This window comes from Corapipo altera, unplaced genomic scaffold (genome assembly GCF_003945725.1).
Source record: "Corapipo altera isolate COAL_440 unplaced genomic scaffold, ASM394572v1 2b, whole genome shotgun sequence".
Lineage (NCBI taxonomy): Eukaryota > Metazoa > Chordata > Aves > Passeriformes > Pipridae > Corapipo > Corapipo altera.
In genome coordinates this window covers 12,038,171-12,062,560 of record NW_020884874.1, presented here as the reverse complement: position 1 = coordinate 12,062,560, position 24,390 = coordinate 12,038,171, and the positions used below count along the sequence as shown (strand labels likewise).

General features: G+C 36.8%; 1 protein-coding gene across 2 annotated transcripts in view; it reads right to left on the bottom strand.

The window, feature by feature from the left end:
* NT5DC1 (5'-nucleotidase domain containing 1) overlaps window positions 1-24,390 on the bottom strand; it is a 139,451-nt gene that overhangs the window by 38,964 nt on the left and 76,097 nt on the right. For both annotated transcript variants that reach the window (XM_027632638.1, XM_027632643.1), the window contains 2 exons: window positions 12,887-13,061; window positions 7,860-7,957 (listed from right to left, as the gene is read on the bottom strand). In XM_027632638.1, the coding sequence (XP_027488439.1) occupies window positions 7,860-7,957; window positions 12,887-13,061 (273 nt within the window). The remainder of the gene's footprint in view (window positions 1-7,859; window positions 7,958-12,886; window positions 13,062-24,390) is intronic.

Below are 24,390 nucleotides of genomic sequence, written 5' to 3'. Positions count from 1 at the left end.
AACCTATCATTGGTGAGAATTTGTATAAATGATGTGATGACAATCTGGCCTCACAGCACTTCTGAAGTAAATACCAGTAAAGTACATTAAAAAAAAAAATCCAGATAAACAGAACAAAACACACTCATTCCATTCCTCCTCCTAGGAGAAAGGAATGGCTTCCCTGCTCAGTTTGCTAAGAGGGATGTACTGTTAAGGGAAAATTGTCCTTTGGCTATTGCATGGTCTAACTACTCCAGAGTCACAAATTGGAGAAATTATACCAGTTTAACTGTGTCACTGGATACACATACCATCAAGTGCAAACTGCGGAGTGTCTCCTTGAATTATTTTACAAAAGGGTTGTAAATTATATACTGCCAATTAGTAATCAAACACATGTCCTCAATTTCTAATTCATTGTCTCCGTAATAGAAAATAAATGTACAAAACATTTGTTTTTTTATGAGGCAATGACCATCAAATTATGGGAGTCAAGGACTTTGAAAGCTATCAGAAAAAATGACGCTTTATGTCAACATTTTGCAATCATCTGTTAAAAATGTTTTGTGTCTGCCTGTGACTTTAAAAGTCTGCTCTGCAAAAGGATGTATGTGCTGGCCCAACTTCATTTTGCTTTTTATACCTGTTTTAAATACTTTCACACAGACCAATTTACGTAAAACCCAAAATCCAGACTATTACTGTCAACTAATCCTATGTTTATCAAACATTAAATAAAATTTACTGTTAGAAAAGAGATCCTTAACCACAGTCTCCCATCCTCCCTATTCTATGGCTTAATTACAATTGAAGACATTTATTCTCAAATCATTCCCAAGGTGTTTATTTCAAACTACACACAGGTACTGTCTAGCAAACTTTAAAATGACTAAATGGTAAATCCCTTTGATTGCAAGGTAACATGTATGGATTTTTGTTTGTCTACAAACAATTGTCTACAGTGCATTATAATACTGGGAAACCAGAAGTCCCTAAAACAGCTGTTTACACTGTCAGAAAAAAAATCTGTGGCGTACTGATGCAAAGTATCTGTGCAAAGGCAGTACACAAAGTGGAATAGTTTTAGACTAAGATCATTTAAACCAAGGGTGGGAGGTGAAAGAGTCGTCCAGGGAGCTTGACATTGTAAATTTTAGGAAACACTCTCTGAGCTTCATCACTGGATGATGAATACCTGTACGAAAACAAAACCTGCTTCATAAGATGAAATTTCTTTGTAAGTGATTCCCACTGTCAGCCCTACTGGCCTACCCTAGCCTGCTTTTCAGAAAGTGGAGTCAGGCATTGATCATGCTGCCAAAGAGGGTGTCAGATGAAGGAATCACCTCTATAAGGCACTTCCATAATCCTTATGGTTTTTCATAATAAAAATTAAAAATGGTCAGATTCTATCTATCATGAAGATATTTCTATATAATCATCCACGTGGAATATTTGCTTAAAAAGAAATTCCTCTTTCTCCAGAAATGATGGATAAAATGAAAATCCTTGGCTGAGGTAAGAGTAGGAAATTATTTCTCAGTGGTGACTTGTGCATAGAACAAGGTATTATATGCCTTCAAACAATGGACCTCCTACTGCCAGCTTAATACAGAACCTGTTTCTGATACTAAAGCATTAAGAGACTCCTGATATTAATGTCATGATCCCTGGAGCTATCGAAAGTTCTAGTTTTGAAAGCTAGAGTACAAAATACCACTATTATTAGTTAAAATATTTCTTTTTTTTTCCTAAATAGCCAGAAAACACGGAAAACAGTGCCAACACACTTTAAAGAATCACTGAACAGCATTTGCCTTAAAAAGAATAACATTGCTTTTCAAGGCTATGGGGCACTGTGGGATATTACAACAATATGAGGGCAGTCACTTTAGAAGACATATGGGAAACAGTTACAGACTTTATACCTCTCGAAAAATGCAGTCTGCAGCCAGGGCAATCTTTACATGCCACTCTCTCATAAGCTCTGAGCAAAAATGCATTATTTTGTGGCCTCATGTTATAGAATATTTTCAGGCAGACTGATATGAAGAGTCACCATCTCTAGAATAATGGCAAAAAGCACAGCTGCATTACATAAAGGAACACCCTGAGTCACTGGAGGGGAAGATTATATAGATTGTCCTTTGCTGGTGCTGTTATTATTCTGTTTGTGCCTACTGAGAGATGTGAGAAGAGGCCCCTTGTGGGCTTCCCCACAAAAGGCTTCCTGAGCCCTCTGTGAAGACAGTGCTGCCTCCCCTGCTGTGGCTGCAGGGCCAGTTGGGAGGCCCAGTTAATGCAGGACACGGGTACATAATTTTAAGCTATGTGTTTGACACATAAGCCTTATTTCTAAAGTCCTCCTTGAGGCAACAGAAGAAGACAGAAAGCAAAGACCTGAAATTCAGAAAACCCCATCAGAGTGAAATCCCTCTTCTCTGTATGTTTCCTCGTGCTGCTCTGCTCTGCTCTCCCTTCCCATCCCCTGGCTCTCCTAGACATGAATCTCTCTGATTCATCTTTGTCTCACCTGCCCTTGTGCACCTCTACATTTAGGTCAGGAGATTTTCCTTCCCCCCCATCTCCTCTGCTGCTCCTGGAAGGAGCAGTGGGTATCTGATCTTCAGTGTTCAGGGATAAAGATGCACTGGGAATCCATATCAAACAACAGAAGAAAAAATCTTATTTAATCCCTGCAGTGACCTGTGGCTGGAGGAGTTCAGTACAGACCAAACCTGTGGAAAATATGACAGCTTTTGCAGACTGAGGACCACAACCCATCTATTTGAGTAAGGACTCACAGGTGCAGCAAAAGACCAGGTTCCTCTTGGTAGAGTGAGCTCTTCATCAGACATCAAGTCTATGCATGAAAATACCAACAATTGTGCTGTCATGAGCTAAAGGATAAATCTAAAACTATTTTAAATTTAAATTTGAATCTACATTTAAATATGAAGATCTGATGATATAATGCAAGGTAAGATTGGTTAGAAGACATGATGGGAACAATTAACATAGCCCAAAAGAGTAGCTATGCTTTCATGTTTTAACCTCACAGTTTGATGTAAAAAAAAATAATTCTTTTCTTATCAAGGCAGCCTTCACTGGGAGAGGTAGTAACTGAAATACCTAGTATACAGCAGTTATAGTGATTATACTGTAGATTGAATTCAATGTGTTTTGGTCAAAAATTTAATCAGAATTTTCTAGAGTGGCATTTATGTTCTTCAATTGAGTGAATAAGGCAAGACTATTTAAATTATATATATAATAGTGTAATACAATCTGTTTCAAAATTTCCACATTTTTAATATATATTCTACAGTTTTACTAAAGGTCTTATAAAATATAAAAATAAAATATTATTATAAAATATAAAACTGGGTAGTATTTTGGTATTCTTCTGGTGGTAAAGACAGAAATCTCAAATAAAAAGAATGATCTAGAAAGAAGTTATATGCCTTACACAGTGCCTATATGAAGGAAGGCACTGCCTTCCTGATACCACTCCTCAGGCCTAAAAAGCTTTAGAATATAAATTAAAAAAAATAGTTATATAGGATCAGCTCTCATTCTCCACTCAGTTCTGCAGCCCATCTCGGCAGTAGTCAAGCCCAGATGTCACAAAAGATGACAGAAGAAAACTCAAAGAGGACAGACATGGGATCACCAACTTCTGAAGTCTTGCAATCCCTAGTAATCAAAGATGGTCTTCAGTCTACAAGTATATTGTTTTATATCCTGTCTCCTTATTTTCTTTTCTAATTGGTCCTTTCAGCTTATAGAATTTTCCTGTATTCTTGGAAGGCTAGAGAAGAATGACTGAAGGAGGTAAAAAGCTTCTGCAGAGAATTTTTAAATGCCAGAAACGTCAGTTACCAGAAAATCATACAAAATTGGAGGACTGAAAGAGTTTCTTAAATTGAAAGCTACATGATGCAGCAGAGGCACCATAAGCTGGACAGAAATTCGAGTTCAGGAATAAGGCAGACAGCCTGGGAATGCAACTGAAAGTAGGCTTTGAAAACCTGAGACTCTCTGCAGGAGAAGGCGAGTGGGTTTGTTTCTCTGGGCATAGGATAAAGGCACCACAATCTCACAGAAATGTAGCATCCACTGACATTCCATCTAAAGGATTGTTTTCAGTCTGTACATATATACACACGTATACATGAGGATATACACACATTTTTAAATATGTGTTGTAAATTCAGAAACTGAAACAATCTGCAACACATTTTCAATTTATTAAAAAAAAAAAAAATCAGAAAAGACAGTAACTGCGCCCGAGTTGGAAATAAAATATATATAAGTCTTATTAAAGATCAAGCAGAATTCCCTGCGCATACAGATTTATAGGAGGCTTTGAGGGAATTAAAGGTTATCTTTAGCATTTCAATTGTTATTTTGGATTGTAAAAAAATGTATTTGACAATGATCAGAGCTGCCAGTCACGCTAGTAATTTGATATACATTAACAAGTGATGTGTTAAAGGGAAAACTCTGTTGTAAAATTTTACAGAAATCTTCATGTGTTGCAGATTATCATATAAGTCACAACTGCATTTTCTGTTTATATTCCTTCAAGTCCTTACATTTATCATGGAATGATAAATTAAGCTGGATGTAGCTGTTGAAAGCAAAGAAAATCCTTCATTGTCAACAAAGGATTTACACAAACATTTTCAACTTGATCCTTAGATCCTGTAGCTCAAGATATTATTAGTACTTTCAAGAACCATGTGAAGGATTTTCCTGTGTAAAAGAAAATATAACCTTGTGAATAACAAGTAAATTATGGGATATTTGTATTATGGTAGTAAGTCTGGGTTTTTTTTATGTATAGCACTGTTCTCACAAATTATGTGCTTTGCTACATAAGTTCCCCCTAATTATAAAAATGGTTTTTCCAGATAAAAATAAGTGCAGCTGTTCTAAAATCTGTAAAGATACACATAAACTGCTCCTTTACTTAACAGAATAGCACTTTGAAAGACAATAATGAAAAATTAAATAATTAAATATTGTGCTTTTCAGTGTCCCAGTTCAATAAAAAGCAGTCATACAAATCTTTCAGGATTTCAAAGAGTGTTTTGGTTGCTTTAAATGATGCACATCTTGAAATTCAAATGAAGTAGTGATGCAATTTTAATTGAGCAATTAAAATAATTTTTCATGGTTTCTAAATGGATTAGCTCTAAAATTAGTTGTCTACTAAAAAAACACTTCTGCAGAGCAGTTACCCGATATCACATTTACAGACAATGCCTCCTTTGTCATCTTGTCCTGTTTCTTGTTCTCCTTCAAATGTTTACTGAACACAGCTGCCTTTTGAACTCATTTACTGAAAAGAATTTATATGTCTGTTTAGTACTGTTCAAAACCTTTCCTTTAGTAAATATGCAACAGAATTCCTGTTACAGATAAATAACATTTAACTCCAGTACACAATGCAACACTTGGGGTGTTTGAAATTAAGAACACATGCCATATTTTGTGCCTTATCCTTAAGCCCATTTATAACACAATTCCCTTGGAACAGAAGGAATTACAGTATCATTAGAAATTTACTGCAGCTCAGAACTACCGATGAATTGAAGAACATGGCTGAAACTCAGACTTGGAGAAATGGATAGCAATGATAAGCAGTTACTTCAGTTCACTTTCTGCAACACACTTCTTCATGGAACAAGCTTTCTTTCACCTACTGAAGCTTTTTACCCCCTAAATTATACTAGCAAAAGCTTGTGCTTAAAGAAAATATTTACTATGATGTTCACCTCTAGATCTTTCCTTATTCAAAGTAAAAATAATGAAATTTTCTCTCCCTGATGTGAAGCACAGTGGCCAAACTCTTCTGCTGTAAATCTATATTGGCAAAAGGAGGATAGAAACTAGAAACTGAAATTCTGAATTTTCAGTGGTTCTGATATGAAAGAAAGCCTTAAAAAAATTCTGGAAACTGGAAAACTGCTCCCCCTCAATGTATTAGAAGCTTCACTGTATCCTGTTTCAGAAATCAAATGTGTTCCTAGCTATCTGGGGTGACTGAGTGAAACTATCAGTGACTACTCTGAAGTTATATGGTTGTATACATTATTCCATGCATTTTCTCATATAAATACTCCTATTTTTGTGGTTTAAACTTCACAGACTCTTAAATAAGTTCTTCACTACTTCAAATCATGTCTCTAAAAGCCTGTCCTATGTGCATAATTCTTTGCTTTGAATGTTCTGGTTGGTCTTTCAGAAGAAACTACTTACTGTCAATTGAATATAATTATATTAAAAAATATCCACTCTGAGGCTAGTTGTTTCAACAAATTATTTATCTGATGATTGCTTTAGTTATGTTTGTGTCCCTTATCTGTTTAGATAGTGAAGTGTCCAGAACTACATTTTATTTTGCATTTCTAAGGTATTCATGTAACGAGTGATCAAGTGCTATGTGAGCCTCTTTGCAGTGCCAAGATACAAAGTGAGTGAAAAGCACTAAGTTAATAGGAGGAGTCCAGAGAATGCTATTCCTGTTTAAAAGCATGAGAAAGAGACAGCTTCATCAAAATTGGTCCTTAAAATTTAATATAGTGATTAAGCCAATGCTACACAAAATGGAGACAGTAACTTCGTCTCCTTCTTCTATTCTGCCCTTATTTGCATGAAAAACCCAAATGTATTTTGGAGCTTTTTTACTGTCTATTAAATTTATTGAAACTAGCCAACGGGTTTAAAAGTTGCTGGCTGGATTACTGACAGAGGGACACAGCAGGATTTCCTCAGGAAGTCAGGCTTATCAGACTGTTTAAAATAATAAAAAATGAACTACATTTAATTTTCAATTTGCATTGTATGAAACTAAATAAAATGGTTGCAGAACTGACTCTTTTTCACTCTTTATGATTTTACTCCCCTGCCTCCTTTCATATGAATAGTTTCAATTTCCCTTCTGAGATTATTTTTTCTCAGATTGTCAGCTTGGCAATGATTTGAACTAACTCTTTAAAAATCACACTTAAGATATTTCTTACTTATTTTCCTATATAAATATGCGAAACATTAAAATGTAGTTTCAGTATATATTTCTGCAGCTTGTTTTAGTTTTACTGTAAAAGTTCCACAAAGAGAATTTCTTTTGGGCTGGAATGCCGACTTTCCTGTCATAAAATGATAAAATATGGTTCAATATATGCTGCCTCATGCTATTTTGGATATAAGGTTAATTTTCAGGTAACACTTAATCATAGAGGTATTTACCAAAATACGGAAAAATTAACTATCTTCAGCCACATTACTATTGTTATTTGTAGTTCAACAAACACTGTTCTTATAAAACTCTTATGTTACAACCGTAATTACCTAATGGACAACATTACCAAATTTGTCAGATTGTTTTAATTAAATTGAGTATAGGGGTACTCCCTTTTCACCTACTCTGTCATTATTTAGCCAAAGAAAACACATTTAATACTGTCGGATTTCCATCATAAATCCTTTCCTTCAGTTTTGTAATTTTATTTGTACCATTCTCTGAATTTCCTTTAAATTCTTTAAATATTTCTGCTATATTTTTTCTGAGAACAAAATTTAATTTTAGGTGCATGACCTTGTCATCACAATAAAGAAAAGGATTCTTTTTCATAAATATGCAATATCTGAGCACCAATGTAATTTTAATGACTGTCACAGCACTGCCTTTTATATGTGTTCAGCACTGTAATTCTTAATTTCTCAGTGCTCTTCAGTCTTAACAGAATGCTAAGAGTGTAGAGTTCACTTTTCACCCCCATGTCAGCTGTTCCGTTGCCTTATTTCTCTTTTCTTTTTTTTTCTTCATAAAGGTAAGCAGATGAGAAGAGGGTCACGGCTGAACTTACCAAGAGTTCGGAAAGGTCTTTGGTTTGGCGTATGGGAGAAGAAACCAGGTTTCAAAGCATTTGTGATCAAAATGTCAAAATACTCTTCAAAATCATTCCTAGAAAGTAAAGGAAATTTGATTAGTTAAACTAATGAATTAGCTAACTACTAAATACTTTTTAAGACCTAAGAAAATATCAAAGCACTTCTTTAAGGCACTTGCTTCTATCACATTTTTTTCCCCAATACTTGTTGCATGTCACTATTGCCCTCCTTTTCCTGAGGCTGTCAAAACCTACAGTGCTGTATCTTTGAGATCACTCATTATTAGTAAAAAGACGTTCCTCGATCTCAGGAGAACATGTAATAGATGACATATCTTAATTTCAGATGGCAACATATGCATAGATATACACAGAAAGATATAAATGAGGGACTTTCTTCACAAAGAAGAATATATGAAGTGAAGTGATGGGATAGGATGCAACTGAAGTCACTTAAACACAGGTGCTTATATGGTTGGTATCCATAATGTAGGTATGCACAGGTCTAATGGGTATCTAAGATGCCACTGGCAGACAACAGAGATCTAATTAACCAAGTCAATGAAGTCAATGAAGTATGGTTTCACATACCCTAAAGTTGAAATGCCATTTTGATAGCTGAACTCCTTCTTCAGACTCCACTGGTTGCTCTCACTAAATCCCTGCTGGTTACAGGGAGGTTAGATGTGTTAGGTGTTACAAATAAACACCTACCAACTTTGAGTCTTAATCTGCCAGTTGAATCACACTACTAAATTCAGGTTTTTCAAAGCTCATTAGATCCCTATAAACAAATTGGTATTTGAAATGTGGAAATCCCATCAATTTAAACGGGATTGAATGCTTCAGCATGGTATGTAAGAGAATGTAAACATCCCTCCTCTACGATGTATTTTATTTTATTAGAATTGTTTCATTGCTTAGGTGACTTTATTGCCTATAACATACAAAAATGATGGATACTCTTGCATGGAAAAAAGAAATCACAGATGGCAAGTTGAGGATGGCCACAGGCACTGACATGCTCTATTGGGTCTGGCTGAGCTGGAGTTCATTTCCTCATAGTAGCCCTCACAGTTCTGTGCTTTGCATTGGTAGCTGGAAGGGCATTAATAACACACCACTGTTTTGGCTACTGCTGAGCACAGCATCAGCACGGTAACATTCCTTCCTCAATAGAGGGAAAGATCCTGGGAGGGGACACAAGTAGGCCAGCTGACCCAAACTAACCAAAGGGGTATTCCAGATCACGTGACATCAGCTCAGATATTGAAGCTAAGGCAAGAAGCAGGAAGGGGGGTATTAATTGTCTCCAATGGCTGCCTGCTGAGGAACTGTTACCCGTGCTGAAGCCCTGCTGCTCGGGAGTGGCCAACCATCGCTGCTCATGGGAAGTAGAGAATAACCGTGTTATCCTTCACTTTTGCTTTAAATAAACTGCCTTATGCCAACCCACAAGTTGTTTTCCACCTTACTCTCTCCTCTGGCTGGGAAGGGGAGTGAGAGAGTGGTAGGGTGGGCACCCGGCTTCCAGTCAAGGTCAACCTGCCACACATGCTATCAGCAGCAGAGGAAGTTTGCTAGAAGTAAACTATAACTGTGTCACTTTCAAAAAATCCACAGTCCTACATGGGACTGAGATATCTTAACTCAAAAACTGAATGCTCTCCCTATGAGCTTATCTTCAAACTTTTGTTTTGTGCTCAAAATTACATTCCACCCTTAAAATAAAAGTCCTTTAAATTTCCTTCCTCTAATTAAATTTTAGCTTTGTCTGTTTTTCTACATTTGTGACCATATGCAAACCTTTACCTTTTTGAAAGAAGCAACATCAAATATGATAATGTTGTGTTTTAAAAATGTGCTTCTGCATGGAAAATTCCAGAAGCTGAGTGAACAGGCATGGCTCTTCTGTCCTTAGGTGAAAAGTATAGATGGAGATAAACTTTTCAAACTATCCTACAGTGCAAATAATGCTTCCATAGGGACATTAAGCTTGAATTTGTAAAATAAAGTAAGCACTTCAGGAGCACAATGGAGAACAAGTAGCAAGTGAGAAGACGAGAGGAAATAGCCTCAAGTTGCATCAGAGGAGGTTTAGATAAGATATTAGGAAAAATTTCTTCACAGAAAGGGTGGTCAGACATTGGAACAGGCTGCCCATGGAAGTGATGGAACCACCGTCCCTGGAAGTGTTCAGATAATGTGTGGATGTGCCACTTGGTGATACGGCTTAGCTGTGAACACAGAAGTGCTTGGTTAACACTTGAACTCAAAGATCTTACAGGTCTTTTCCAACTTAAATGACTCTATGACTCTATGATTTCTGGGAACAGTGGCAAGTGCTTTGTATAAAAAAAATTGAAACAGAACAAACAGAGTTTTCAAAAGATTTCTTAACTTTTTATTGCTCTGTTGTAGAAAAACATGTTTGTATGTTTTGTGTGACGAGATGTGTTATCTGTGGCCTTTTTTGAAACATATTAAATCCCATGTACAAAGCTACTAGTTTTATGAGAGACGTGTTACATTACCATGTAACAATACACATAAATCAAATCTGTTCCAGTTACTACCTCGTAGAGTGGCCTGTGGTTACAATACACAGCTAAGACAAAGGGTAGGATGTATCTCACATAACTTTAACGATCTAAAAATTGCACACTGAATTCACAGATAGGGATTGACACCACAGGCAGAGCCAATGGAGAAACAGTCACATTCTTAGAAGGTAATTCATCCCATTCGTTTCAGACATAATTCTACAATATAGAATGAATTGCCAAGGATATGCCCAGTGTTTTCTCTCCAGTAACCACAGAGGGAAACTAAATGACCAGCTTCAAAAAATTTTCAGCTTTTAGATGGCTAACATTCCTGAAAAGGTGAAATGACTCCTGACTTCAGTGACTATGTGATGATTGACTTGTCTTTAGGTGTGCTCCTGCCAACACTTAAACATTCAGTTAAGTGGACAAGCATTCTCATGACAGGTAAGACTGAAAAGTCACACCGTGACACTCCCTGTGTGAACGAACTGGTACTTGCTTCTGTAGGTTTACATGCCTTATACACTGGTCCCAGCAGTACATGTGTGCTCTGGCTGGAAAACAGTTCTAATTTTATTTCAAAATGAAATTTTCTCTTACACTTCCTCTGCCTACCAAAATGTCTTTTAGCTAAGGACAATTTGGCCAGATGAACACAACTGGGATATTTTGATTATTAAACAGGTAAATGATACACTTAAGTATGAATTTCCCAGCACAGATTTTATGAAGACAATAATTTCTTAGCCAAAAAGGAACTTAAAAAATGCAAAAAAGTAAACAGCTACAAGGTAAGGATATTAGGAGTAGGCGGCTAAAATTTTACATGCATCTCTGTATATCATTAGGGTTTTTTTATTTATTACTATACAGTTTTGGACTTCTCAGTATCACACTGATTAACTGAAAGAACTAGGGATAGAAACTAACAGAGGTCTATGTAGATGCAATTAGTAAGGGCTGATGTAAAGAATAAAATGCAGTTAGCCTGGTCAAATTAAAGTTAAGGACAGAGATAATAGGTGTGAACCTAAAATATATTCCAGTACAGCAAAAAGCAGCACAGGTAAGTAGAGTCTTTTTGTCCGATACAAGAGGCATGGAACAAACAAAACTAATAAAAGCTTAGATTTTTAGGAAAAAACTCCAGTAATGTCTAATGGACAGTGGAGTACTCCAGAAAACACTTGGAAGCCACGCTGCATGAGTCACTGGAAAACACGATTGTAATAAAAACCACAGAACATCCTACACTTATGTGGAAAGACAGAGTGATGCAATATCCTTCTAGCAGAACATCTCTTTCTGTCTTTTGAAAGGCAATTGATCGGCTCTGATACCTTACTTACTGTGTTCCAGTAGGATTTCTACAGCTGCCTGAAACAGCTGAAACACTATTCACCATGGAAAAGAAAGTCAAAATCAGTATATGAGGCCAAGAAGTTACTTTTATACCGAATTTTCATTTAGAAAACAGCTAGACTGGTCAACACAAAAGAGTTAATTCACAGGTATCTTACTCATAAGGAGAACTGCTTTTTGTGAGGAGGTAGATTTACCCTTCAAATGAGTAAGTATAATGTTCATGTGAGGTAGTGAGAACTGGCACAGCAAATGCTTCATTTAGCATTTAGCCTAGAGAGTACAAAAGGGAAGTGATACTGGCAGGACTGGTTTTGGAGGATAGCTCTGTTTTTTACCTTACCACCTGTTTTCTTACTGTGTTGCCATATTCACTCTGCTGATCCCTGGCATATCCTGTGTTAGCCAATGTTGGCTCACATTGAAATACTTTGTTTCTTCTTCTAACTATTTGCATCACTGATTAATTTTTTTCTAGGTGTGTAAGTGATGGTTCTATTGAATTTCACTGAATTTAACTTGACCAGTCATGTTCTTTATCTTACACTAAAAACAGCTGTTGTGATCAGCAACTACAATTTCAACTAGTTGCCAAGTGCAAAGAACTGCCTGTTTTATTTTTTCTACTGTGATCTGTAAATGCACATTTCTCATGCACCAATAGAAGAAGTATTTGTAAGCTTTTCCTGCAGATTTGCTACAAGGAAATGAAATAGTACTACTAGCTGCACTTACTGCTGGAGAAGCACAGAAAGGAAGTGGCTTAAATAAGACAGTCTAGCAAAAGTTTATGATAAAACTGGGATTCAGATGATGTACTGCGTGTTGGCCTGACATATTCAATCCCATAGTGATGCCCTCAAAAAGATGTAGCATATAAATGTGCTGTGGGTCAGATACAGCTCACAGGCTCAGAGATGCACTATTTTGTCTCGACTACCCTGTCACACTTTATCAGAGAGGGGCCCACCAGAAATCTCAGAACCAAATAATTCACAATACTTTAAGAAACTCCAATTAGCTTCCCAATAGCTCAGGCTTATCTCCAGTTGCTGTCTGGCAGATATAATTTGAAAGGGACCTTGCACTTACCCAAGAACATGCTCACACAGGAGCCTGCAATAGTCACTGTGAGAACTTGTAATTAATAGCAGAATCTTCCCAGCATTTTTCAGTTGTTTCAGCCACTTTTTTACAGACTCTGGACATCTCTGTAAATATTTCTCTGGATGATTTTTCACTTCTGGGAAATATGTCCCACAGTCTTCTAAAAAAATTAAAACATAATTATGTTATCCAATCCTGCTCACAAACCACTTAAACCACACAACAAATATCCTTTTATGTGCAGATAACAAATTAAAAAAGGTAAAGAAAAGTTTAAAATTTTCCCTGGGCTGTAACGCAATATTAACCAAAAAACCCAATCAAACCAAGAGGATATGCTGTAGCACAAATAAATTTGCATGACTTTTCTCTTTTATTATGGAATTGTCATAGTTATTTTGTTTGATGTTCTTTTGCTCATAACAGTTAATAATACAGAATTTACAGAATATAGTTTTATGCAGGAAATAATTATTTCTTGCTGTCTTTGCTCAATTTTTAGATCCTCAATTTGGGATTGTAAAATGAGTTTACTGTTTAGACAGTGGTAAGGACCTGAAATTCCCAAGAACACCTTTCAATTACTTCTGACACTTTAGTTTAGCACTGTCTGATCAGTAACATTCATTTTGTAATTTTTGCTTGTTTCACCAATAGCACTTTATCTATGAGAGATTGATAAAACTGGCAAAGATTCATAAGTATTTTGAATACTAGGAACAGACACAAAAACCCCCTGAGTTCCAATTCCAGCTTCAATAATGTTCTTTTTGCCAAATAAAGCTGTAATAGAATTTTGCAAATACACTTGGAATGTAAGATTTCTACAAGTGTACAACAACAGTAACTTGGCAGTAAAAGTTACCTATTCATTTAAGTCATCAATAAATATTTATCTTTTTATAGCCCATAGTTGCTTTACCAAGATTTCAAATTAAACTTACCTACGTATTTCCTCTCAAACCCTCTATAACCAAAACTGTCAAGCTAGTTAAAGGTTTAAAAAGAAATATAATAATTGCAGAGACAGAAATGATACCAAGTATTTGGTTCTCAGTCTGTCTGTGTTATAGTATAATGAACATCATCATAGATTATTTTTCTTCCAGTACTTGTTCTATATGCAACTGTCTGTGGTCAACTTTGCTGAATGATTTAATAAATCCCAGACATTACTTAGCCTTCTGGTATGTGAGTAATGCTGTTCTGTAGTTTGAAAAAATAAGATTTAAACCACTTGAACTTTAGCTATTTAATGAAAGAGAACATATATGTTTGAACCAGTAGTATCAAAGAAAGACTGAAAGATGCTAAACATAACACTCTTTCATACATTACACAATCAAACATCTACAGATGGCAGGGAACAAAAGTCTTCCAAAAGAAGTTTCAAACTGGCTGTTATCCCTCCAAATAGATAGAAGCAAAAATGTATTATTCTGCACTACGACTTAGATTTCTTCCAAAAAAGTGGACTACAATATCTGAGGAAAGTCTCAAACAAAATCTCCCAACTCACAACCATGTCACTGTTCCAGTTCTTCATTGTATTTAGGTCAGGCTGTGTAACAGCATGTACCAGTGGAATATGAGCCTGTTCCTGCAGCCGGTATTATGGGATGCCATGACATTTGCCTTGAGAGCTAGCCAAGAACGATGATTTTTTTGATTAAAGAAAGCAGGTTGACAAAGGAAGGTTTCCTGCTGTGTTTTCCCTCCTTCTTTCCTGAGGCATGAATATTATTTGGGATGAGCAACAGAGTTTCTAGGAGCAGAAACTGCATTTTTTTCCAGTATTATCATTGGTAATTATATTTTATATGCTATGACAATTTTTCTTCTTTGGTCTTTTGGAAAGCATATAACATTAGATGAGAAAGAAGGGGGACACAAACAAAGGTTTGGCATTAACTCTCACAAGTTCAAACAATTAAAAGAAAGATGGCAAGGTTCATTTATATAACCAGTGACCACACTCTTTTTACTCTCAAACAAAAAGATCTGTTTTATATGGACTTTACTCTTGTACACTCTGTTTTTCTTTCCTTATGAAGTGCTTTCCATCCTCCATGACCATTCTTTGATGCACAATTTAAAGACTTTCAGTTAATTTAATCAACACTGTCCTCTTTGTCCAAAATCCGTGCAATATCTTCTATGTGATAAATTTATTATATTTGGCCTTTGAATACCATCTGCACTGGAAAAGGCCAACAACTCTGGATTCAACACATGAGCTGAAAGAGAGTCTTATTCTGGGTTTCTATCCAGGCCCTGAAGCCCAGCTGTTAATTGAAGACAAGCAATGAATCAGTTCTTGACACTGGGATCTGAAGTTTGCCTCTGGGCTGTTTGCCATATTAGGCAGAGGTAGCTCAGAAGAACCCTCATTAAAGCATACTCTACTGTAATTAGGCAAGCATGGCCCAGGAAAGTAGAGTTTGACTTAATTCCTAACATACCTACTGCATCTGGTGAAGACAGTTGGTGGAATACATACTCATATCTGTAAATAAGTTTAACCACCAAAACCTGCAAGATTGGATTGAAAGCCAAATAAAAGCTGAAAAACTTGCTAGTTTTGAGGAGTACAGAAGAGACACAGGCATCTTGTTGGTAAAAAATGTTGTGAAAGCTTTAACATGTGATGGAGAAATAGCATCATGTCAAGACTTCAAAATAAATGGAATGATTTGCTAATGACAAAGGAAGCATTGTTTTCCCAATATGCCATATGCTGCACTTTGTTTTTCTATATCAGGCAAAACATAAAAATCAGAAGAAAACTCTATCAAGCAAAGCATCAGTGAGAAATCAGAAAAGAATTAATTGTAACAGAGCCAAGAGAGGAAAGGTAAAAGTGAGTTAATAGTAATAAGAATGACTTCTATGCAACTTGCATACAGCTTCACTCTTGAAAAAGAAAACAATAATTCTTCAGAAAAACACCATTCTTGAGAAATAAGAAATTTCTCTAGGTTGCAATACATCCCTGATAATGCTTATGGGCCATCCAAATGGCAAAATACTCTTAAAAATGAAACTATAAGCACGCTTTAAAAGTTCGGTTGGTCCACAAATTCACTGTATCAAAATGAGGGATTGTTGTCACCACCAGATATACAACTGACAGTTTGCTATCAGTACAGTGCCTAAAATAAAATCTCTACATTTTTGTCTCTCTGTTTTGTGAATAGCACTTAACATACACCTTTATGGACATTGACATGTATTAATGCATACCCACAAATCAGTGAAAACAAAACAGTAACAAAACAACTATCTCAACTTTCACCTCAAAGTCTATTGTTTGCAGTTACCTTCAAGCATGTCAAAGCCTACACGAGTAACCTCTGGCTCTTTGGCAATGTGAACACTTACTATATGAGAAAGTATTTAATAAATACAATTGAAACAAGAAGACCATGACAATCAACATAACAATCAACATATTTACCCCCTGTGATTTTATGAGAAAATCCAATGACGTGGAGCAGGAAATCAAAATCTAAGCATTTTATGCACAGCTTTGGAATTTATTACATATGTTGCCACGGAGCAAATGCAATTTTTTTCAATTTCCATTCTTGCTACTAAACAACTTGGAGTTTATCTGAAATCTCTGAAATAGAGCCTGGGATAGCAAATTATCAACTAGCCTCCGTAGGCACTTATAATCATCTTCCAAATACACTTTCAAAAATAATAATTGCCTTTGCAGTCCCACTTTCAAAAATAATAATTGCCTTTGTAGTCCATCGAGTATCCTTTCAGAAAAATATATTTCCTTTTTAAGCAGAAGATAGAAATATAAGCAATTAAAATGAGTTGTCTAGAACTGCTACACATTAAAGTCCTGCCAAAACCTCTAATCAGGTTGACATCCTGTTGTATTTTCAAAGCAATATAATTTATTTCTTCTATGTATATTATCAGAGGCTCCCTTAGTGTCCAGTTTGGAGTTTATTTTTTCTTGTATCATCTGACATTATAATTTAATCAGGATGTTCTTTGCATAGTCTTGCCTTGCAGTTTAATTGCACCTAATATAGTTGTGATGGCAAGTGTGACGGGGATTATATATAGCTGGAAATGCAGAACCCCCAGACCAAACTCAAAAAGAGCCTGTACAATACTTGTCGTGACTTCCAGCACAGACAATAATCCAGTCCTTAATCCAACCGCCCTATTCTATTACAGTTTCAAAATTACTTTATTGAAGTATGCAGTTCGATGTTTTAATATAATACCTGTATTTGTGGAAAAAATAATTGTGGATTTCTCTTGTGCTCTGTATTATACCACTTCTCCTTGGCAGGGTCAGTTTACACCTACTGGCTCTGGACTCCTTTGGATTCAATGTCTGTAAATGCGCACTGCCAGGACACTGCAGTTTTCATCCCTTAACTATTATCTGGATTATAAAATGGGTAAATGTTCAAGAGGCACGTTTCTGGCAAGATTTCAGTCCAGAACTAAAACACAGGAACATAGGGAATTTTTGAATATTGTCACTGCTTCTAAGGGGCACCTACTTGATTGAATTAAAAGTAATTTATCCATTACTTACACGATTTAGCTAAGCAGAGAGGTATGAGGCTGAAAAAAAGTCCCTAGAATTCAGCCAAGAAAAATAAACTTTCAGCTGCCAATTAGTAGCTTGTATTTAGTGGCTTTAACAATCTCTTACAATGAAACTATTATTTGAGAATGTGACTTTCTTTCTTTTAAACTCCAAGGCAAAATGATAGCCTAGCTATCAATGCCCATAGCCAGATTCTCTGCAGCTCTGACACCAGCAGGGAGCTCTTCTCTAATTTTTATCTGAATGCAGGCTTGTTGGTAACAGTTATCGATTTGACTAACAGAGTAAAGCTGCAATAATGTGCTACAATCAGCAATGATACAGACAACTATATTCACCGTATATTGCTATACCCCCCATTGTACTGTACTTCAGATTTTTAGAGTGAAGAGACACCTCTTTGACCATTGTTGCTGTCTTTTTCTCTTGTCCAAATAAACAAATCCAACAAGTATCATGAGCATTAAACAGAAACACGAGAAAAATACCTTAATCACAGAAGGTTCTGCAAAAGAATTTAAATTTAATCTAATGAAGGCAAGTAGAGGAGAAAGGGGGTGATGGTTAAAATTACATTAGACAAGTAGTCTTTCTTTTCCTTTCATTTAAGCTCAGTGTGTACTCTAGTAGGAGCAGCAGAAGCAAAATGAGAGACAGAGGGAAGCAAATGTTAACATAAGATAAGAAAACCAAGTGAAGTATGAAGCAGGGATGACTGGACAAAATATGGTTACATTCTTGAGGCCTGGTATGAGGCAGATATCAGGAACAGGGAGCAGCAGGAAGAGATAAATCATCCCTCTCCTTCCTCCAGGAGATAAACATTTAAAAACAGAATAAAGGGATGACAGTCTAGGAAGATAAGAGGTTAGGAAGAGGCAAATGTCATAGGAGCAAAAACGTAATGTGACGGATGTAAAAAATTCCGTACTTTTCTGTTTTCTGCAATTGCCTCAATTCTTTACTGTACAGTTTCTTAACAGACCAAAGGGTTCAGGATCCTACTCTGGTTCAGGCTGTAAGAATACCAGCTATTTGCACCTCTTTGTTAAGCAGGAGCAAACATGAAAAGAGGATACCAAGCTTGGAGACAAAGATGATGTTAGTATTACGGTACCAAATCTGAAAAAAGAGATAAGCAGTATTTCTGTAAGAAGAGAGGGGGGAAAAAAGGAGTATGGGTGGGTTGCCCAGTGAAGAGCAGAAATTCAGAACTGACATGTCTGTGAGTTGCTGCTGGTGATGAGATGGAACTCGGCATCATGATGAACCTCTCTGCTTGTTGTAGCTAGGAATTATCTTATGTGCCCAGATATATGAGTAGTTGTTTGCTACAGAGTATCTTTCAAGCTTCTCTTGTATGTATAAATGAAACAGAATGGGAAACAAAAAGGGAAAAAAAATACAAAAATCATTGCGTCTATTAATAACGCATAGCCATAAATAGGGAACATGTATCAGTATGTCAAATCAAATTAAAGAAAAAAATTTCTTCCTACATTCTCAGAAAAGTTGGGATTTTTATGATCGGAAACCAAGTGCTTTGCACATGGCACTTCAATTTTGAACAATTCAGTTATTACCAGCAGAAATACAAGATTAACTGATCTCCATTCACCCCTTTTGCCTGTGCATCAGTTAAAGAAGAGGTTTACCGCTCATGTAACATTAACCTGCAGAAACAGATTGTGTTTTCTAAAATAATAAACTATTTTCCAGTGATGACAAATCTATTGTCACCTTGATTAATTTCAAGGGAGTGACCATAAGGTAAAAGTCTGTGGTGGGCTGGGAAAAACATGACTACTCGGATTAATAGTGACTGCGGGGCTATATAAACATTTAATATACTGAGGGAAACACTTCAGCAGAACACACACACAAAACATGACCTCCACAAATATTTCATGGGTCACTTCCTATTCTACTAGTTTTCTACTCCTGTGGCCTATGAGAAATTTACTGCAAAATTTAAAAATCAGTGGGAAATTACCATAACTATTCTGCAAATCTTTACCTGTACTCAGACTGCATATATTTGTCATACATGCTTGCCATAGAAGTATATTTGAGATTATTCTTCTAAATACATTACAACTATTTGCACTGAACACCTACTTTCCCCAAGAAACTTTCCATACTTACATGCCTGTTAAACTCTACATGGGGTTAATTCACATAGCCTTTAAATACACCCCCTGGTAAACATCTTAAAACCCCTGTAAAACAATTTAGGACAGAAGGAGGAAATTGTTTTGTTCAACTGAATACAGCTAAGTAGGTGAGAAATGGGATCTGTTCAGGATGCTGCTGCAATTTAATAGAAATGCTGGCACCTAATTTGACAAGAAATAAAATATTAGAGTACCTTTTCATTTATACATCTGATGAGAGTTACTTGAATCCATTGGCTTGCAGGAAATGTGCTGTTAGGTGTGGAAATGAAATGCATAATGAGGAAATAAAATGCAGTCCATAGGTATTTTATAACACCCAGACTACACTTTGCTGATAAACTAAATATCCTACTCAACTTAAATGCTCAACCAAGAAGACATTACAGGTAATCCCTGCTTCTGAGATCTCAAATTAAAATAGCTCTGGGAAAGAGCTACTTGAAGCTTTGACTCTTTTTGAAGCTTTGAATGTGCCAGCTGCTTTGAGAAACTTGTTGCAGTAAGCATGAAGGTAAAGTTCTCAGATATATTTTTCCTGGAAGCAGCAGCATCCTATACCTCTTATATATTCACATGTACATACTAATACACACAGAGATATGTGTATAAATATATGTAGTAAAGAAAACCCCTATTTTTAATAAAATCAGAAATAAATCTTTTTCTGTCTCCCAAGGAACTGTGCATGGACAGTTGGTGTTAATTCTAGCCTCTGGCTCTACAGTTGCAAATTTGCAAAATGGGTACAGATGGATCAAGAGCTGTAAGTACACTCCAGTTTTACCTGCTACCCAGCATTCCCCCACATATGCCACATCCACACTTTAACAACAACCTGATGGGCAATGGGAAACCGCAAGCAACAAGCACCACAAGATCGGGATAGGGGGAAAGAACTATGTTTAAAATGAGGTATTTTAACTTGCATCAGAAAAACATATCAAAAAATAAAAGACAATGCCTAAGAGTGTGACAATAGAGGAGTTTTGCAACAGGCAGATATTTATGATCAGCCTGCATATACAGAAAGTTACAAGTCATGTGCTTTCTGTAATCTCATTATTTTTGTAACTTACAAGTAGTTTTCAGTAATAACTGTAGGTGGTGTATGACTCTCTGTTACATTTACCATCACACTTGAATATATACAACGAAAGCTTTACTCTTTTTACATTCTAGCTATCCTGTTAATACAGCTCTCAAATCACACATATACCAACTATTTTTCATGGTTCTGGCCTGCAGAGCTTCATAAATCTTGCTGAGGCTGCAGAAGGGTCCATTTCCAGTCCCCATATATTGAAGAAATATTAACAGGAAGAGGTACCAAGAAGGGCCATCAGGATAAGATTCAAAGAGCTTAAATGACTCAGACCCCGCAGTGAGACGCCGTACAAAAGGCGTTCCCTGATCTCTAAGAAGGCAGTACAGCTGGAGGAAACAAGGCCTCCGTGTGTGCGTATTTCTTTGCTATACGGACAGTTCAGCCATAGGCACTGGAAAGAGAGAGAGCAACTTCCCTGGGCGGGAGCTCATCCTTCCAGCGCTATTTCCCTCTCCGGTCCATCGGGCGGCTGGTGCCATCTAGTGAAAGGGAGGGAACCGCGGCCCCGCCGACACCGGCATTGCCAGCGCCCGGAGGAGGATGCCTCGGTGGGGTCTTCACCCTCAGCTCGACGCACCTCAGCCTCCTTGTTATCAGGAACCATCAAAGCATGGGTGTAAGGAGTACAAATCCCTGATATTTTCTGGACTGTTCCTTTTTTTGGTTTGGTTGTGTTTGTGGTGTTTTGGCTTTTCTCCCTCCCCCCATTTTTTTTTTCCTTTTCTCTATTTATTGGCGTCCATGAAGGCAGATGGGACTTGGGAAACCTTCTTAAATTTCTAGACAAAACTTTTAAAAGACAGAACAGAACTGAAACATGCAGTTCCACAGAAATGACCTCAAACAGCAAGCATCAGAAGTCAGGTGTGGGTATGGGGGAAGGCTTGATGGAAAAGAGTGACTGACTTGACAGCTTAAAGATTATTTCCATATGAAGGAAATAATAACAACAGTCTTCAAACATGTAGAAAGCTTATGCTTCTGGCAAAAAAAGAAAAAAAAAGAATAATCTGTCGTCTGAGACCACCGTCAATGAGCCAAGAAGCAGTGATCTTACACTTCCGTAAACCTAGATTAGAAATGATATGAAAGTTTCTGATTTTAATGGTATTGATGCACTGGAAAAGCTGCCAAGGAGGTTGTATGATCTTTGTAAGTGGAGGTCTTCAAAAAGAGGCCAGAAAATTATCTGTTAGGAACACCTAACCCATTCCTTTGGCAGTGCAAAATGCAAGATATCTTCCATTGTTCTTTAATGTACTGTGATTACATATTACTGATGGATATGCACCTCCCTCTCCATCCATTGCTTTAATGAGTGATGCTAGTGTTCATATTTGTCAGCATCACCTATGAATAATGATGCCTATGGTCACATCAGAAAAATTTCCTAGTAGGCAGTAAAAGGAATGCATTCAGCCAGGAGCAGCAGCACAGCTCTGTTAATAACATATTTTTTGCCAGTCTGAACAATACACAAACAAGAGGTCTGAAACTTCATCCAGACAAAGTGACTGCTGACTTCATGCTACTTTCATTGCAGACCATTCCTCTCCCATTTATACCAGTTTATTTGCCATAGGAAGGCTGAGAGAGGAACATTCAATTTCTAATGCTGTTCTTACAAGCACAAAGACCTGTTTATTTTATAAAAGAGTGATCAGCTTGAGAACAAAGAAAAAAAACTGCTTTCCAGAAATTAAACAAGGTGTGCAGTCTCCATTAAGAATGTTCAAAAAATCGCAAAAATTGTGCAAAGCCTATGTGTTGAGTTCACCACTCTCTTATGAATGGAAAGGAAGAAATTAGTTAAAATTACACCTAAAGCACTGTTGGAAAGGTCCTTGCTGGTCAATCTGTCAACAAGAAAATGTGAGTTTAGAGTCCAGAGAGATCTATTTAAAAGTTATGAAGAAAATTTTTCTGAGTGATCATTTGTGATTCTGTATTCTTTTCTCTCCTGGTTTGATTCTTCATCTGTTTAAACATTATCCAAACAGATGAAAAGTAAACTCAATGTGAAACAGAACCCAAATGAACAGTGAGGAACCCAAAATAATTCCAGGAGTGAGCATGAGGAGGAAATAGAGTTCCTGTAAGCGTAATTGTGCAAGAAACAATTATTTTTTAGCTTACAGATTTCTGTGGGATTCTAGATTTTTCTCCCATCAGGATTAAACTGAAGCCCTTAAAAAAAGAAAAGGAAATAAGGGAGAAACACTCATGCATATGGACTGGCACGTGCTTACTGTGCACAAGTCCATTTTGCAAGGCAGGCAGAATGAATGAATTTTGCAAGGCAGTCTGATGAATCCTACTGCTGACACGATTTTGTTTTTGTGCTTTAATCTCACTTATCTGACCCTCTCCACTTCATATGGCAATAGAGACTCAATCTTTACAATACCTTCCTACATGTGAGTGTCCTAATCATCAAACCTGGAACTAGTCTCTGGCTCTGTATTTCAAACTCATCCTTTGGAAATCTCTGTTAGTCTGAAACTGCAAACTAAATATGCCAAAAAAGGAATGATATGAACACAGGCCCTCTTACATATCACATGAATATCTGACTAAGGATACCTGATATGTTTGATGTCTTCTTTATTTTTTTTTTCTCATTCTGATCAGAAATATATTAACTGTTAATCTGAGATCATGTACCTCACAGCCATTCCATTCATTTTTGTTTCTATGCCAGAGTCACAGAAAGATGCCAGCAGGGGCAGTTCAAGGTGACTACAATCTTGCATACATGCTTGAAGAAACTTGCATGTTAATGAAGCTACATTTACAATTAGGACAGGGGAGTCCAAACTTTTTTGAAGATAAATTTGGACACACATCTAAGGCCGCTCTAGCTTTAAAAGAGCAAGCAGATGATACTCTAGAGAGTTTGTATGTATTTGGACAGAGCACTTTGCCATTTCAGGTCATCTATATGCTCTAAAATAAAGTGAGAACTCTTGGCTTTCTGGGGCCATTTTTTAATGGATCTTTGCAGCTACTAGCAGAAAATTCTGGAAATTAAAGACAATCTGTATACCTGATATAAAATCATAGAATCATAGAATGGTTTGGGTTAGAAGGGACCTTAAAGATCATCTAGTTCTAAATCTCCCCCAAAATATTCAAGTGACTACAGAATATCTCTTACATTTGCAGTGTATTGACAGAATATCTCCTAAAGGTAAAAGGCTGTTGCTGTTTCTGTTAATACAAACCTTACAGGGCTCAGTCTCTCAGGTTTCTTGCAGTGGCTGGCAGACCTGGCAGTGGGTGGCTGGGAACCCACACTGCTCATTGCAGCAGTGGGCACTCCTGGCCACCCTCATGATGTTCTGCTTGGAGGGTGGGCTGTGGAGCAGGAGTATTTCCACCACCAACAGCCCTGCTCCAATTCTCTTCCCCTCTCACTACAACCTTAATTACACACTTTGAAGAGAAAAAGCAGAAAGGAAGAGCCTGGTTACCACTCGAACCCTTGTAAGGCTGCAAGGAAGGAAGTCCTGCCATTCAAATCTCACTTACATGGGGATTAGCCAAACTCCAGATGGAGTATTTATGAGAACAAAGACTGCATGAACAATCCATATTTATATATCTAAAATGTTTGTAGAGG